The sequence below is a fragment of the Dama dama genome, chromosome 8 (genome assembly GCF_033118175.1).
Source record: "Dama dama isolate Ldn47 chromosome 8, ASM3311817v1, whole genome shotgun sequence".
Lineage (NCBI taxonomy): Eukaryota > Metazoa > Chordata > Mammalia > Artiodactyla > Cervidae > Dama > Dama dama.
Window position 1 is genome coordinate 53,840,545 of NC_083688.1, and position 19,064 is coordinate 53,859,608.

A 19,064-nucleotide genomic window follows, 5' to 3' on the forward strand; every position below is an offset into this window, starting at 1 on the left:
CCAGATGGCCAAACAGAGAATAAAGTCAAGTTTAGGCTTTCTGTAACCCTTAGAAACTGGTCCTTAAATGTTTCTCTGACATAGCCTTGGTTTCCCTGACAACAGAAATCACCAGCCATGGGTGCTATTCTGAATAAAATAGCACTGCCCTCACATTATTCTTTTTCACTAAGTTTCTCCCAGCTGTCAAGTCAAATGCAAATATCAATTGATTATTATTAAGCAAAATTTAAGTAATTCAAACAAAAACTGAGAGGGGAAAAAAGTGGCTGCAAGTAGGAGAGCTCCTTTAGTCAAGGAAAGTGTTCCCTCCTTCAAGTTCATGCAGCCCCGAGTTCCTATGGCATGCTACCTTGCTCGGCAGGTCTGGGCCTGACTCTCCTCTTCCCTCTGCCCTCCTAGGCTACCTCCAGGTGCCCGAAGTGCCCCGAAAACTGGATTTACTGTTCAAGTCACACTGAACCAATAAACACCCAAAATCCTACCTTCCAGAACTGGGTTGGACTGTAAAAGCTGTTCTTTGACTTGATTAACTTCTGCTCCTTTTCCACAAACAGCTGCCACATAGGACATAACAAGCTTGCTGGCCTCTGTGGATGAAAACAAGCCATATTAATAAATTAAGCAGATAAAATTTTTTTTTAAATTTTGGGGTGAAGAGATCTAGGGGAGAATATGCACTAATAGTGTTCTCAAAAGCCTGCACTTCCTGGGAGCAAAGAATGTTTTGGAAACCTTTTAAAATATTCATGCTTTCTATTCAGATATATCAGTGATTTAGATATAACAGGAACTGTGCTTAAAGGTTATCACTGGGTTGCTAAAAAACTGGCTGAGTAAACATAGCCAACAAGATCTCAGGACTATCTTCTTAAAGCAACTGTTTCTTAAAAAACTAAAAATAGAGCTACCACATATAATCCAGCAATTCCATTCCTGGGCATATATCCAGAAAAAAATCATAATTCACACTAGTATGAATAAAACAGATAAACAACAAGGACCTACTGTATAGCACGGGGACCTATATTCAATATTTTATAATAACCTATATGAGAAAAAAATCTTTAAAAGAATTGTGTATATAAATATATACATATAACTAAATCACTTTGCTATATTCCTGAAACACATTGTAAATCAAGTATACCTCAATAAAAAATTAATTTTTAAAAAGCAATTTTTAAAATTAATTCTACATACAATTACTATATAATATACAGGTGATTCAAGTCAAAATGAACTTGATAACCTGGGTGTCTCTACCAAATGTATTTTTAAAGTTTAAAATAATTGCCTCTCTTCAAAAATACTTTCTAAATCAAACTGGCCTACTTACAATCAGATTAATTACTCTTCAAATCAATTAAAAAACTAAGCAGCTAATCTTAAGGATTTGAATACAAGAAATACAGACCTTCCAGGGAAGCTTTTAGTTATTTTCATAGACCTCACTAGTAGAAAGTTCCCTGCTAAAAGACGCAGGCCACCAGAGGCACGCAAAGAACTCTTTGCTCAAACTGGTGCTTTTGCTTTGCATGAGGGCTCAGCTGTGTCCCACTCTTTGTGACCCCATAGACTGTAGCCCACCCAGGCTCCTCTGTCCATGGAATTCTCCAGGCAAGAATACTGGAATGGGTTGCCATTTCCTCCTCTAGAGGATCTTCCCAATTCAGGGATCAAACCCACATCTGCATCTCCTACAATGGCAGGCAGATTCTTTCCCAATGAGCCACATGGGAAGCCCAGCTGAAACTGGTAAGGTGGGCCAAATCTGGTTTTATCCTTCCCCAATCAGTACATGTCTCTTCTCAGCATCTACTTCCAAAAAACCAATCCTTTTAATATTGTTCCAAGGAATGGTAATAGACATTAAGGGAAAATGAAGTCCAAAGTCAAACGAATTTGAGGCCACAGTGAGTTAGGTTAAGTAAAACAGGTTTCCTTATTACATGGCTTCTTAGAGGAGCATGTGCATTGTAGAAGTCCGGAAAAAGGTCAAGAACGCACCATTTCCCAAACTTATTTGCTATCCAATCTTTCGAACTGCCCCAGTTCTAATATTCTATAATCAGGATGTAGTAAACACTCAACCAGTAAATGTCAGCAAAATAACACAAGGACCCACATTCGGGCAGTCAAGAAGAAAAAGCAATCTCCCCAAATATTACTTTCTTGCAAGTTCTTTGCTCTGGTGCCACTGTTGGAGGGCAGGAGAGCCTTCCATAGGTGTGAGTGGCAGGACCCCTACCTATGGGTGTAAGGGGATCAATCTCAATGCTGCCCTTTCTCATGAGGACATCTACAGGTAACTTCCAGCCCATTTCCCACATCTACATGTGAAGAAATGAATGACTGGAATACGACCTTGGGTGCATTGCCCAACACGTGCTTCAGGGCCTACACACAAACCCAAAGCATCAACTAGTAGCAGGAGCCACAGGGCGCCAGGAATCCACGCAGGTCCCACAGAGTCCTCGAGGGAGTACTAGCAGGAGGTGCTAGGAAGCAGTGCTGAGGACGCAGCCGATCTCACTGGAGCCCTTAGGACGGTGGTGGGGGGCAGGGTATTTCTTCAATGGCTGGAGTTAACGCTGCCTCCAATTTGCTTTCTGGGTAATGAGAACGAGTCCAGATAGGTTCTCTGGTGGTCTGTGATGGCCGATTTCTGCTGTCTCCTCTTAAAGACTGTAACTGAGAAATGTCAGTCTTGCATTTCTGCAACACCCTCCTTCCAGAGGGCACTGCCCCTTAACACACCCTCCGTCACGTCTAGTTCCTGAACCACACTTCCCCTTGTGCTCAGGGTGTAACTATGTAAAGGCAAGCGAACCGCATGGACACGCTTTTGCTGCTCCATCAGGGTGACCTGGCCTCAGTCATGGACAAAAGCTCATATTATTACCTCTCACTTCACTGCTGGGTGCTACATTTCCCTGTACGGTCCACGCTGGAACTCTTCTTCTGTCTCTTTGAAATACTTTGTTTCTAGGATCCCTGGCTTTCAAAGTCAGGTGAGACAGCCCTCCCAGCAAACTCCTGACATCTTGTGCTATCTGGTCTCCCAACTGTGGGCCAAGTCTCCTGAATCGCCCACGCATTCCAACCCTATGGTGTGGCCTCTGAAACCACTCACCTCCAGGCTTGCTTTCTCATCATCCTGCGTTCTCAGCAGCATTCTTTGCTCCCCATCCCCGCCTACACTCTCACATGTATTACCTATACTCTTCCTGACTTGAATTTCCGGCCCTTCTACTCATTATACTACTAGAAGAATGGAAGCATTTACAGGCAAAAGAACTGCTCCAGGTAGTGGTAAACACACACACATACACACATGTATATACATAAATATTTCAGATGGAAAGGTAGGTTTTCTTTTAGGTAAACTAACAAGAAATATTAAAAGTCCAGGCCAGGCTATTTTGCTTACTTCAGTGACTATGAATCTCACTGCAGCCAAACCTCAAACCTCAGATACATGGCTACATCCAGTTCTTTGGAAATCCTATTCCAGTCCAGGATGGGCACCAGGGACAAACTGCTGTGTGTGTGTGCGTGCATGCACGTGTGTGTGCAGATGTGAATGGGAACAGAGGGAGGAAGGGAGATCAACCAAGAATGAGAACTCTTTGGTAGCTCAGAGGATTGATTTGACCTCCCAGAGACCTTTTAATGGCCTGAACGAAATAGTATCAAATTCTCTCGGGGTCAAATCTATTTTAAAATGGCACCAGTAGCAGATTTTTTTGGGATTTGGATTGGACTGACATCATATGGCTGTTAAAACTGTAGGTAAACCCACAATATCTACTGAGATATCAAGATGAGGTTAACTTAAATTGAAATTAGGAATCAGTTTTATTAATTTTAAAATCTATTTTTAAGTAATTCAACTATAATTTTTTAATATACTTCAAAGATCCTTCTAAGTTGTTAACAAGTTTTTATGTTCAGATTCTTAACTATCTAAAGGAGACAACTCTTATTTTTTTTTTTTTTTTCCCGACATAATACTTGATCTTTAACTCAAGTAGTTCACAAGATAGTCGACTACTTTAGAGAAAATAAGTAAACCTGTAAGGACAAGTTGCAAGGTCCAAGGTAGTTTAGAGGACTGTTTTCATTATATTTCACCATGCTGGAAACAAGAAATAATAGTTATCTCATGAGACTTTCTGCTTCATTTTCTTTGGCTCTTCTGTGCTAAAGTTCAAATAAATTTGGATCTTTATTCAAATGTTTAGATATTTATCTAAATCAAAACTTTATATAATCACCTCTACCAATGAAAAATATTACATTTCTGAGAAGAATCAAGAATTAGATTATCATCCTCCTCCATACTACAAAGCCCAATTTTTGAATCATGTTCACTTCCACAGGAACCCACTAAGCATGACCTTGGCAACCACAACATAAGAGCAAGCCTTTTCCAAGACAATACTTTTGAGTAAAATGAATGCATTAATCCACTAATCACACTCTCAGTGACAATGTCTTCCACGTTTGCTGTAAAAATATAAAAGGGTTCTATTTAGGACAAAAAAAAAAGGTATTCTTAATGTGTACTCATAGCTCTGAAAAGCACTGCTGATCTAGATATAAGAGCACTGACATTTAAAATTGGCAAAACATAACAGCATTGCGTACAACTGATTCTAGTTCATCATGTTCTCTAACTCACAGATACTTTACAAGTGTAGATTTATGTACACATACACATTTGAATATAACTTAAATTTTAAAATGCATTGAGTCAGAGAAATAAAATATGAAGTCTTTGACGTCAAAATATCTTCTCACCAGAGAACAGCAGAACATCAAAGGCTATCCAGACAATGCACACTAATGGACAAATGGCCTATAATAAAACATTTCTAGATCAAAATATCTAGATCAGAATTCATTTCTACAAAGAATGGCAAGGGGTTATAGGAGACAGCTTATGATTCTAGAAATTCTTACTTGTTAAGGTAATAATGATGACTAATTCAACACTGTATACTCTGACACCTTGCACCGTGTTGTGAATAATATCTATTGTATGTCACTGTAGAATTACATAATACGTAATCATGTTGTTCAGCCACTAAGTCATGTCCAACTCGTTTGCAACCCCATGGACTGCTGCCTGCCAGGCTCCTCTGTCCACAGGATTTCCTCGGCAAATCCTATGGATTTGAGAGTGGGCTGGCCATTTCCTCCCCCAGAGGCTCTTTCCGACCCAGGGATCACACGCGTGTCTCCTGCGGCTGCTGTAACAGCAGGCAGATTCTACACCACTGAGCCACCTGGGAAGCCCACTATGTCATCATATAAATTCATGCATAATGATATTTTTATGTAAGAAAACATTGCAAAATAGCAATAGGTGCTTGAGAAACAGAAAACTGTGAGATTTGCAACCACAAGGACAAAAGGATGGGAATCTCATTATAGTATTAGTCACTCAGTCACGTCCAACTCTTTGCGACTCCATGTACTATAGCCTATGAGGCTCCTCTGTCCATGGGATTCTTCAGGCAAGAATACTGGTGGTGCTGGTGGTTTAGTTGCTAAATCGTGTCCGACTCTTGTGACCCCATGGACTGTAGACTGCAAGGCTCCTCTGTCCATGGGATTCTCCAGGCAAGAATACTGGAGTGGGTGGCCATTTCCTTCTCCAGAGGATCTTCCCGAACCAGGAATTGAACCTGGGTCTCCTGAATTGCAGGTAGATTCTTTTACCAACTGATCTACAATCCAATCCCAAAGAAAGGCAATGCCAAAGAATGCTCAAACTACCGTACAATTGCACTCCTCTCACACGCTAGTGAAGTAATGCTCAAAATTCTCCAAGCCAGGCTTCAGCAATATGTGAACCGTGAACTTCCAGACATTCGCTGGTTTTAGAAAAAGTAGAAGAACCAGAAATCAAATTTCTGAACTGGATCATCGAAAAAGCAAGAGAGTTCCAGAAAAACATCTATTTCTGCTTTATTGACTATGCCAAAGCCTCTGACTGTGTGGATCACAATAAACTGTGGAAAATTCTGAAAGACATGAGAATAGCAGACCACCTGACCTGCCTCTTGAGAAACCTGTATGCAGGTCAGGAAGCAACAGTTAGAAATGGACATGGGCCAACGGACTGGTTCCAAATAGGAAAAGGAGTACGTCAAGGCTGTATATTGTCACCCTGCTTATTTAACTTAAGTGCAGAGTACATCATGCGAAATGCCAGGCTGGATGAAGCATAAGCTGGAATCAAGATTGCCAGGAGAAGTATCAGTAACCTCAGATATGCAGATGACACCACCCTTATGGCAGAAAGTGAAGAAGAACTAAAGAGCCTCTTGATGAAAGTGAAAGAGGAGAGTGAAAAGGTTGGCTTAAAGCTCAACATTCAGAAAACTAAGATCATGGCATCCGGTCCCATCACTTCATAGCAAATAGGTGGGGAAACAGTGGAAACAGTGGCTGACTTTATTTTTGGGGGCTCCAAAATCACTGCAGATGGTGACTGCAGTCATGAAATTAAAAGACGCTTATGCCTTGGAAGGAAAGTTATGACCAACCTAGACAGCATATTAAAAAGCAGAGACATTTGCTTTGTTAACAAAGATCCGTCTAGTCAAGGCTGTGGTTTTTCCAGTAGTCATGTATGGATGTGAGAGTTGGACTATAAAGAAAGTAGAGCACCGAAAAATTGATGCTTTTGAACTGTGGTGTTGGAGAAGACTCTTGAGAGTCCCTTGGACTGCAAGGAGATCCCACCAGTCCATCCTAAAGAAGATCAGTCCTAGGTGTTCATTGGAAGGACTGATGCTGAAGCTGAAACTCCAATACTTTGGCCACCTGATGTGAAGAGCTGACTCATTTGAAAAGACCCTGACGCTAGGAAAGATTGAGGGCAGGAGGAGAAGGAGACAACAGAGGATGAGGTGGTTGGATGGCATCACCGACTCAATGGACATGGGTTCGGGTGGACTCTGGGAGTTGGTGATGGACATAGAGGCCTGGCGTGCTGTGGTTCAAGGGTCAGAAAGAGTCGGACACAACTGAGTAACTGAACTGAACTGAACTACAAGGGAAGACCCATACATGTAATGGAGCAGGCTTCGCATGGATTCAATCAGTGTCAGGGAAGAAAGGTATGAACATAAGCAAGGCTTATTCTAAGGATCTTTTTTTTCAGAACTAATAAATCTATCCAGGAGTTAACAAGTACCCATGCATGCATTAACAGATATCTAGGTTGGCCAAAAAATTCATTTGGTTTTTTTCCCGTAACATCTTAAGGAATCCAATGTAAGTATTATCGTATGTCACATACACATCATATAAACCATGTTACACATGTCACATAGCATAGAGATAGCCATACACTTATACACCCAATACTGATATATTTACCTACTTACACACCTCTCTATTTCCTTGGTTAAAGCACCCAAGGTTTTCTAGGGACTGAACTTACACATGTCTGGTGGTTCAGCGACCCAAAGAGTATGACTGCCTAAATCAAGCAAGCCATGTTTGTATACAATGAAACAAGGACTCTGAAACATAGAAGAACACCCTTTTTAGTAGCCCTGGGTCTGCAGTGCTACAAAATAACCCAGCTGCAGCACATCCAAACTGACCAGACAGGCAGCTGTGAACTGCCCCAATCAAAATCAAGGGTCTTGCAATGAGAAATACTGCCTCTGCTCCGAGAGGAATCATGACTGGAAATGCTTTTATTGAAACACAATTAAAAAGAAGTTGCTTTGCCTCTGAAAGTTGGCCACAAAATCTCTGATAATTCATGTAAAACACGTGAGTCATGAAAGACCTCGCTCACATGAGGAAGAATGAAAATGAAGCTCACGGCATTTTGGCCTTGAGCTGGCTTAGCTCTTCTGCGTCCATGTGGAGATATTCAGCATTGTAAAACGCTCATGGATGTTTAGGCTGCAAAAAGTCAGTCACATCTCTGTTGCTGACCAAGTCAAAAAACTATCACAGATATAAAGCAGTGCAAGGTCATTCGGGGTTCAGAACCAAGGGTCTTAACGAGCAGGGCAGGCTTCACAACTCTTGTAGCAGATGGCTGCAGAGTTCCTAGAAACTGATGGAATTGTAAAATTAGAAGCCAAATAATTTATAAAGCTTTCTTATGTCAGGATAATCTTCTCAGGCCCACAGTTTACTCTGATGTCCTTGCAAAGATGCAGTTATGATGGTTCCCTCATGTTCTGCCTCCCTGCCCCCATCAGTGCTTGAATGGCTCTCCACAAGCTATTTGTATTCATGACGGTGAATTGTGAGTTCACTGCCTAGAAATAGTTGGGCACTTTTATGAGGCATGATGAATTTTTTATTTAGCACAGTAATGAATTAAATAGGACCCCAAAGGATTCAAAGAGTTTACACCTCTCCCTGAGAGCTCTCACTATACGACCCTGCAGTGTACGAGTGTCTCCAATGTTTAAGACCAATAACATCATCATCTGCCAAGAGAGGTTTACAACCTCATTAAGTTAATTACTTCTTATAAAATGAGCCCTCTGATACTACATGGTGGTTCTGTATGTACTATTAAGTAAAAACTCTCACTGAAAAGAGACACTGTGTAAGTACAGAGCACATTCCAGGCCCTCAATAAATGTTAGCTCTCTTCTTCTTTCATTCATTAGCTGATACAAAAATGCTAATAATACATGTACTCAAAAAATGTTGGTGAATAAGATAACGTGACATTCAAAAAATGGCCTGGCATTGCTCTTCCCCACAAAACTGAGATTAATCCCCCTCTAGAAAAGCCTCAGACACCGTGCTATAATCCCTGTATTATTTTCCATCATTTCACTTTCCTGTAAGTAACCTCCATGAAACAGAGACATTAAACAACACAGTCTCTTTACTCAAAACTATAACCTAATGACAATCAAAACCTTAATGCAATTTGAAACAATTTCTGTGTCAGTACTTTCAAAAGGAAATAAAAGTAGATAAAGATGGGAATAAGTAAGTAAAACACTAACTGTCTCTATGGAGATGGAGAGGCAGGAGATGCTTTTGGAATCTATAAATGAAAGGAAGGGCTAAGCAGTCACCAAAGAGTACAGCTGAGTGGATCTTTACAAACAGAGATCTTAGGAATAGTGCCCACCACCCAGCACCAGGAGTTCAGTGTGATGGATAAGCGAAGACTCACGAGACCGAGGAAGCCCAGTAGCTCAAAAACAACCCAAATGTTCCAAGTGACTTTTGGACAGCGCTACTCAAAGTATGGTTCAAGGACCAGCACTACTCAAAAGCTGATCGGTCCATGAACAGCTATTGGTCTGTCTACACATGAGAATAGACTTTGAGATAAGTTTTTGTAGCAATCTGGTACTTTGTCTGTTGAAACTAAAACGGTAAGCTGGGAACTTTTCTATGTCTTCTTTGATTTCTCCTGGTATTGATCAGCAACAGTCTGGGCGAGTGAAGAAGCTGGTCCTTCCCAGTGGAAGGTTTGACAATATGACTAAAGGTGGTACCCTCCTCCAACCTCCCGCGGGAAGAAGCACTTGTAAACAAAGCTTCCCACGAGAGGAGGCGGCAATGACCCTGTGAAGCAGTTGTCCATTCTTCAGCTTATGAGAGGCTAAGGGGGTGCCAGAAGGACTAAATCCAGGGAAGACGATAGGATTTCAAGCAGTGAATGGGACACTGAAACCAAGAGGACAAGTTATCAAGTAGAAAAATATCAAGAGAAGAGAAAAACATAGAAAAGAAGAATGAACTCGATGTGCCACTAGATTTCCACTAGAGGAATAAGGTGTTTCTGCTTTGCACAGAAAGAATGAATGCCCACCACACGAAACATTAGCAGCAACCTCCACTCCGTCTCTCAATAAGGAAGGGACACAAGCCCAACCAGGAAACAGAATTCTGCACCAGGAGGAAGCAGGTGGTTTACGACTCTCTGAGAAGGAGGAGGCCATATACTAACATAGCTCATGAGGGGACATATGTTCCAGAGGAGATGAAGAACTGGCCCACGCCAATCAAATCAGGGACCACAACCCACTTCTGATGACTCACTTGGGAACAAACTGAAATAATCAGATACTCAAAAAATTATAAAAACATGATGAAGAATGAGTAAAAATCTAAAAGAAAATTAATAGACAGGAATATTTTCATCTCTTCCTCCTTCATGCCTTAAAAAAGGAAGCAAGTGTGAAATGAATAGGCTGGTAGATACCATCAAAAGGACTGGGGTGGGGATAGGTGACACGAGACATCACCAACACAAATGACTCTGTCAAAGGACGCAGTTTTTAACTGGCCTTATCACCACTTTCACTGGTCAACCTGGAAACAAACAAGAAGTGGTACTGCTTTTAAGAATTAAATTCTGTTTCACAAGAAAGAATGGTTAGTGGCAGTGAAAGAGCAAAAACTTTCTCCCAAGATATCAATATCCTCCTAAAGTTCTTACTGGAAAGAGGGAATCCTAAATAGTGAAAGATTTCACAAATTTCTGAGTGAAAAGAGGTAAGAGTCCATACCCAGAGTTCAAACAAATGATCTAAAAGGGGGTGGGAAACTCAATATAATGACTATCTACAATATATACTGAAAACACACAGCAAAAAGCAAACCCTTTAATGAATAGTAACATGAGCTGCCATTGGGGTGGGGGAAACATGAAGGGAAGGTACAGAAGCAGGTAGGGGCTAGGTCAAGCAGAATCTTCTGGGTCAGGCTTATATTTTAGCACAACAGAAACCATTTCATGCAATGAAACTTTATATTAAAAAAAAATACCTTGAGGCAACAAAAATGGAAAAATAATACACCAAAACTGATGAGATGCAGCAAAAGTAGTTCCAAGAGGAGATTTTATAGCTATAAATGCATACATCAAGAATAAAGAAATATCTCAAATAAACAACCTAATATTACACCTCAAAAAAGCAGAAAAGTAAGAACTAAGCCTAACCTTAGCAGAAGATACAGTTTTTTAAGGAAACAATAAAGATTAGAGCATAAATAAATGAAATAGAGAACAGGAAGGCAACAGAAAATTGAGTTCATTCTTCAAAAAAAAATAAGCCAAATTGGCAAACCTTTATCTAGACTAACCAAGGAAAAAAAGAGTTCAAGTAAATAAAATTATAAATGAAAGAGGTATCAACAGATACCACAAAAATAAAGGATCATGAGAGACTACTCCAGACAGTCATATGCCAACAAATTAGACAACCTAGAAGAAATGGATAAGTCTCTAGAATCATGACTAGAAAATCTGAAGAGACCAATTATCATTAGGGAGAGTGATCAAAAACCCCAAAATAAAAACACCAGAACTGTTTCAAACTCGTGTAAAACAAAGAAGAGGAAACACTTCCAAACTCATTTTAACAGGCCAACATTACCCTGATACCAAAGCCAGACAAGGACACTACAAGAAAATAAAACTACAGGTCAATATCCTTGATGAATATAAATGTCAAATTTTCAGTAAAATACTAGCAAACTGAATTCAACAGGTTCATACACAATGATCAAGTGGGCTTTGTCCTTGGAACACAAGGATGATCCAACATATGCAAATCAATAAACATAATACATCACAGTTGATACATGTATCACATCTGAATAGAATAAAAGGTTAAGATCATATGATCATCTCAACAGATCGGGAAAAAGCATGTGACATGCAGGAGAATGAAACTGACAAAACTTAATTACCACTCACAAAAATTAACTCAAACTGGAATTGAAAACTTAAGTGCAAGACCTGAAACTGTGAAACTTCTAAAAGGAAACAAAGAAGAAAACTCTTACTAAACACTGGTCTTGGCAATGATTTTTTTGGATATGACACGCAAAGCACAAACAACATGAGCAAAAATACACAAATGGGATTACCTCAGACTGAAAAGTTTCCGCACAGCAAAAGAAATGATTAACAAAACGGAAGGCAACCCACTAAACAGGAGAAAATATCTGTAAATAATACAACCAGTGAGGGGTTAATATCCAAAATACATAAACGGTTCATACAACTCACTCCCTCAAAAACCCAAATAATCTGATTAAAATGGGAGTAGAAGACCTGAATAGGCATTTTTCCAAAGAAGACATACAGAGGGCCAACAGGTATATGAAAAGATGCTCAACACCATGAATCACCAGAGAAATTCAAATCAAAACCACAATGAGGTATCAGAATGGCTGAAACCTCACACCTATCAGAATGGTTAATATATATATATATATATAAAACAAACACACACACACAAAACATAAGTGCTGGGGAGGATGTGGAGAAAATGGAATCCTTGTGCCACTATTGGTGGGAATGTAAATTGGTACAACCACTATGGAAAACAGCATGGAGGTTCCTAAAACATTTAAAAATACAGAACTACCATATGATTCAGCAAAATCACTTCTGGGTATATATCCAAAGTAAATAAAATTACTAGGTTGAAGAGATATCTGCACTCCTATGTTCCTTGAAGCATTATTTACAATAGTCAAGACATGGAAACAAAGTAAGTGTCTGTCTATGGATGAATGAATAAAGAAAATGTGTTGTATATATACAATTGAATATTGTTCAGCTAAAAAACAAGGAAGGAAATCCTGCCCCTTGTGACAACATGGATGAACTGTGAAGGCATTATACTCACTGAAGTCAGACAGAGAAAGACAAATACTGTGTGATCTTGCTTATACATGGAATCTCATAGAATCAAAGAGTAGATTGCTGGTTTGGGGGAGAAGGGGAAAATGAAGACATGTGGTCAAAAGGTACACAATTTCAGTTATGAGAGGAAGTGCTACAAATCTAATGTACAGTATAGGGTCTAGAGTTAACACTGTATTGTATTCTTACAAGTTGCTAAGAGAGTAGATCTTAAAAGTTCTCACCACATAGACACAAAAGAAGGTAACTCAAAAAAAAAAAAATTAAACAGGCCAAGGCTTTGGTCCAGTTTTCGGTTTTACAGATCATTCTGGTGTCATTCTGCAGGCTAGCATAAGGGGGAAAGAGACCTGTTAGATATTGCTACAAACAGTCCTCAAAGGAAAAAAGGATCAGTGGCTTGCTCTAACTAGAGTCTCCAGGTGGACACAAAGAAAAGGAAGAAAGAGCTTGGCATGAGATATATTTTAGAGGTAGGGCTGATAGAAAATGGAATTCATGTGGAAGATACAGGAAAAGAAAATATCAAGGGTGACTCTTACATCTCTAGCTTGAGAAACTAGGTTGACAGGTGGTCCCATTTATTGAGATCAGGAAGTTTGGGTAGGTGGGTAAAATCAAGAGTTCAGTCTGGGGCATGCTTAGTCTGAGATGTCTCTTAGAGACTCACTTAGACATGACAAGCAGGTACTGGATGTGTAAGCTGGAAGACCAGGCAAGAGGAACTGACTGGAGTACACAGTTTAGGAGGCAACTACATAATCTGAGACTCACTGTGACTCTCTTTTAATTGATAATATAGATGACTTCAAATAATTAAGCAATTGTCCTCCAGAAGAGCAAGTAGACTTATTTGGTAAGGTTCCAGACTACTGAGTAAAGAGGAATACATAGAGGAAGAATTCATCTCTGGGTAAGGAAGAACTTTGTTAGCTAAACCTCTGTGACAAAGTCCACAGGCCACCGCACAGAATGGTGAGCCTTCTATCAGATTCTGCTGTCCCTGGGAGGACCCTACAATAGATGGTCTATATGAGACTACGCTCTCTGTTACCTTAGATTCTCACATGCTGGACTTTCCCCCTCCATTTCTGTCCACCCAGAGCCTAGAACCTGCACAGCCAAAGGAAATGAGTGCACTGTGTGTTCAAAGGCTCCAGGAAGGGAGCCGGACACACTGATCTAATCGTTCTTTCTTCAGCTACTCTACGGAATAGGGAAGAGGCACTCCTCATGAAAGTGGAGTAGAAATAGATACTTCAGGGCAGGTCAGGGGAAACAGAAATAGATATTTCAAGGCACAGATCTAACTAAGGGCTGATGAACAGGATGGATGCAGTCAGATGACTGAAACATCCACAGGGGATTTTCTTCTTTTGATCATCAGGAAATCAAAGTTATTAATCTGATAGCTAATTAGCCAAGCAAAGTGGAAACATTTAAATCCCACTCTGGCAAACAAGTAAAAATTACTAATTAAAAGAGTCTTATCTATAAAAGAAGAACATCTTAGAGATGAAACAGTTATGAAAATATCATCCTCCTCTTTCATGGACTCATCAGTTCAATCAAAAACCCACTGACAAAAGCAGTCCTAACCTGTCCAAGTTTGACTCAGACAGCACAGCTCTTCTGAACCTTTTCCAGGTAGCTGGGCACCACCTGTAAAAGCACATTCTCACTCAAAACCATCAATCACACAAATAGTTTTTATTAAAAGCACGAGAAACAAAGCATAATCCCTCCATTTGAGGGGTTGTTTTATGGGTAGGTTACCAGCCTGTCTAAAAATACATACAGAAATCTAAATTCTTCAGGCTTCAGAGGAAGACTTCTCTTTTTTCAAACAGTTTTTTAATATTTACTATTATAATTTTTTATTTGGCTGCACTGGGTCTTAGTTGCGCCATACGGGATCTTTAGTTATGGCATGTGGGATCAAGTTCCCTGACCAGGGAGCAAACCTGGGCCTCCTGCATTGGAAGCTTAGAGTCTTAGCCACTGGGGCACCAGGGAAGACCCAGAGGAAGCCTTCTCTGGAGTGAAATCCAGCATTTCTTGGGGCCTTCCCTCACATTTAAGCAGAGGTAGGCTTCTGGTTGCGGTCTCTCTAAACTCAAATAATTATTCCTTAGGGAAGAGGTAAGACTTCACACCTTTTGGTGTCTTGGAGGGAAGCTCAAAGACCCTGAAGCACTCAGGGGCTGTACTAGGGGTCTAGAAGCCGGGAGTTGACTCCCGCATTGGCTGGAGCCCCTTTTGATAGGTGCCCGTTCCTTCACGTGAGAGATGAGGCCAAGCTCTTCCTGGAAAACATTCCAGGATCCTAACAACTCTGCCTTCCCACAAAGAAGCTCTGTAAGCTTCATGCTAATGAGCCCACTTTGCTGACATCATCCTGTCCATGGTTCACCTTCTTAGAGGAGAAAGTAACTTGTCTGGTGGTGACCTTACCTGTTTTTCCTGCTCCGCTTTCCCCAGTAATCAGAATACACTGATCTTTATCTTGATCTCTTAGGGATCTGTATGCTTCATCTGACAGGGCAAAGCTGTAGGGGATAATGGGAAAAAAAAAAAAAAAAGTCCTTACAATTCAGCTCATTATTATTCGTTTACCAGATATAACAGGCTCCTGAAGGGCCACTGATATGTTTCAGATAGAAAGCAGAAACACCACATTGTTGTTCTTCAAATTCTTCAAGTAAATAAATAAAGTTATTTATTCTTTGTGGCCCAAGTTATCTTCTCCTATGCATTCCCTACTAACTAAAATGGTATTGATATACTGTACACGATAAAGATATGCTTTATTTAACTCAGATGCTATATTTACAGCTTACTTTATTAGAATCCAGGCAACTAAGAGAACCAAGAAAAAAATTTACATCACATGTCCACAACTGGATAATGTTGCTATTTTCAGGATGATACACTGGAGTTTCAAAACACTGAGAAAAAAGTTTTTCAAACATTAGAAAATGTTACCAAATACTAAATAGCTGATACTACCATCACAAAACTGAAAACAGAACTACCACCTTCACCAACATGATGGTAAAAACTATAAGATCCACAGTGGCAGGTGGTCCTATAGGTTTGCCGTGGTTCTTGTCCAGTCTTGGGCTCCATGATGACAAAGGGCCCTCTATCAAGTAAGCTCTCATGTCGACCTTCCCTTCCTCAAAATCAACTAACAAGGTAAATTTGAGTCCCTCTAGCTAACTGAAAAATAATTTTGACAATATGATGCTGTCTTAAAATAGGTAAAGCTCCTCTTCTAATTCATTTATTTTGAGTCTACCTAACGTGAAGAATCGGAGAAGGCACCCCACTCCAGTACTCTTGCCTGGAAGATCCCACGGACAGAGGAGCCTGGTAGGCTGTAGTACATGGGGTCGCTAAGAGTCGGACACAACTGAGCGACTTCACTTTCACTTTTCACTTTCGTGCACTGGAGAAGGAAATGGCAACCTACTCCAATGTTCGTGCCTGGAGAATCCCAGGGACGGGGGAGCCTGGTGGGCTGCTGTCTGTGGGGTCGCACAGAGTTGGACACGACTGAAGTGACTTAGCAGCAGCAATATGAAGAACATGCTAGGAATGCAAAGATAATTAAGATTCAGCCCTTCTTTGATGAGTTCTCAGCCAAAAGTAGGGGAGAGATACAAATAGAGGATAGATAAGTGCAAGGAAAAAGAACCACACAGGGCCCTCAGTAGGGTGGGGACTGGAGCTGGAGTATCTTAAGAGGTGGAAAAAACAGTCCTAAAGAATTAATCAGCAAGACAAAGGGCTTTGAGGTAATAACAAAGCCAAAATATCCTAGAGGTAGGCTAAGGTGTATGAGCGGTTGCTTGCTGCTGAAAGGCAAGGCCTGAGGAGAAATGCACTAGAGAGATGAAGTGAAGCTGCTCAGTCGTATCCCATGGACTGTAGCCTACCAGGCTCTTCCGTCCATGGAATTTTCCAGGCAAGGGTACTAGAGTGTATTGCCATTTCCTTCTCCAGGGGATCTTCCCAACCCAGAGATTGAACCCAGGTTTCCCGCATCGCGGGCAAACACTTTACCGTCTGAGCCACCAGGGAAGCCCAGAGAGATGAGCAGACTCCAAATCAGGAGAATGGAGCCACCCAGCAGGACTGTAAGCAGAGGAGGGTCAGGACCAGATAGTACCCAGAGAGTAACTGGAGCTAAAACAGCAACACTTACTCTGCACCATCATGGGCCCCAGGCCCTTCGTATTTAAGGATTATAAGTCTCACAAAGAAACTACGAGGAATATATTATTATTAGATGATGTAATATTTTCAGATGATAAAATCATGGCACAAAGTGAAGACAGAACTTGTCAAGGTCACACTGGCAGTATGACGCAGTGCAGCCCAAACTGAGCCCTGCTCCTGACCACTGGGACACACCACCTCTGTGTTCTGGACAGATCGCAGGGTCCTAAGAGTACACTAAGAGAGATCCATCCGGAGGCAAGGAGCCCGCTGAAAGGCTGGGACACTTGGAAGGGCGTCAGTTCAGCCTTTCAATCACAGACTTGGGCTTTTCTTCAGAAAAGTGTGTGCCGCCATTAATATTGACAATGCACTGAGCACCTTCAATCTGCCAGGAGCTGAATCTTATGTGAACAAGGTACACTGATCTCTTTCCATCCAGCAGCCCTCCCTCCCTCCCCCTCAAACCCCTTCGGCCATCCCCTGAATAAGCAGTGCCCTGCTCACCCCCAAGGATGCTCAGTGGCGTCATCCTCGTCCAGTGTTCCCTGATTTCCCAAGTGATAAGCAATCAAGCCCCTCTGTGTGATTGCATACTGTTGTTTAATTACAAAGTCATGTCCAACTCTCTGTGACCCCATGCACTGTAGCCTGCCAGGCTCCTCTATCCAGGGGATTTCCCAGGCAAGAATACTGCAGTGGGTAGCCATTTCCTTCTCCAGGGGATCTTCCCAAGCCAGGGATGGAACCCTCATCTCCTGCATTGGCACGCGGATTCTTTACCACTGAGCCACCTGGGAAGCCCCACTGCATCGTGGGACAGTGGAAAAAACAGTGAATCTGGAGGCAGAGGGCATCCCGGATGGACAGCATTCTCTGGGCCCCAGACCCACAGCTTACCACCTAGAGGACCTGGAGCAAGTCACTCACCCTGGCTGAACTTTGGTTTCTCCAGGGACAAAATAAAGAAATGTAGCCCTGTACTTTAGCTCAGAAAATTAAATCAAACTGTATGAAAGCACCTTAAAAATGACTAAGTCCTCAATAAATGTCTAATGTCTTTCTGTATTATAATCAGTTATGCAGACATCTTCTTATCCCTTACCAGAGTGCAAGCTCCTGGGGCACAGCCTTTCTGTGTCATTAATTTTTGTGCATTCCACAGAGCTATAAACATAAGACATTGTCTATACCAAAATATGAATGAATGAATGAGTGGACCTTCACGTTTTGACAAAGCCCCTAATGGACTGAGCTCCATGAAGCAGGAAAATCATATCTCCTATCGCCTTCAGACAGGGAAGGAAAGCCTTACTTGGATTTCTCATTAGCCCCCTCCTCCCTCCCATCCCTCCCACTTCCAGACAATAGTTCAGCAAAGCCAGTGTCATCTTCACCACTGGCAAGAAGCGCAGGAAAGCACGTTACGCCAAATACAAATGAACTCTTCCAATCATATATTGATATATTCGCTGACCTCTTCATGGATTAACACAGGCCTTTCCCCAGGCTCCCAGTACTGCAAGTTAACTTTATATATTATACCATCATTAGATCCCAAATGATACAAAATTACTTCTAACATGATTAACCATATGTGATTGTGACTGCACACATATATGCATGTATACACACACACATGGGCTCAGAAGATCACCAAATGACCCTGACATGGGTTTATTTCCCATCAAAACACCCAGGTGGAACACTGCGTTTTCTCTTGTCTACCTAGACAGAATCGTTAACTGCTGTCCCCCAACCTGGGCTTGATGCTTCTAGTGGGGAGTATATTTTAAGATAAAGGCTAAAAGGGATGGTTATTCTGTCAGGTCTCTGAAGAGTCAATGATTTCAAACTGTCATGAAAATTTACCAATTAAAGTACTCACACATTGGGAAAACTGGCCCGGAATACTAGCACATCCACTTCGAGCAGAGTATAATGCCATCTTATTTATTTCATATAAACACAAGATCTTGACTTCACTTAAAAAACAACACAGAGGCCAGGACACGAGCCCCGCTCCCAACCTCACTCTTTCTCTCTGGCGATGTTCACTCTTATTCTCTTTCTCTCTGGCAACTTTAGCACGTACCCATCACCACAGCCAACATTTGTAACTAAAATGAAACCACATGCCAGTCTTCCCAACCACTCTATA

At 41.2% G+C, this 19,064-nt stretch overlaps 1 protein-coding gene across 3 annotated transcripts in view; it reads right to left on the minus strand.

Moving 5' to 3' along the window:
* The window catches only part of MYO1B (myosin IB), a 190,419-nt gene that overhangs the window by 78,794 nt on the left and 92,561 nt on the right, over positions 1–19,064 (minus strand). For all 3 annotated transcript variants that reach the window (XM_061149115.1, XM_061149117.1, XM_061149116.1), the window contains 2 exons: positions 15,134–15,228; positions 486–590 (listed from right to left, as the gene is read on the minus strand). In XM_061149115.1, the coding sequence (XP_061005098.1) occupies positions 486–590; positions 15,134–15,228 (200 nt within the window). The remainder of the gene's footprint in view (positions 1–485; positions 591–15,133; positions 15,229–19,064) is intronic.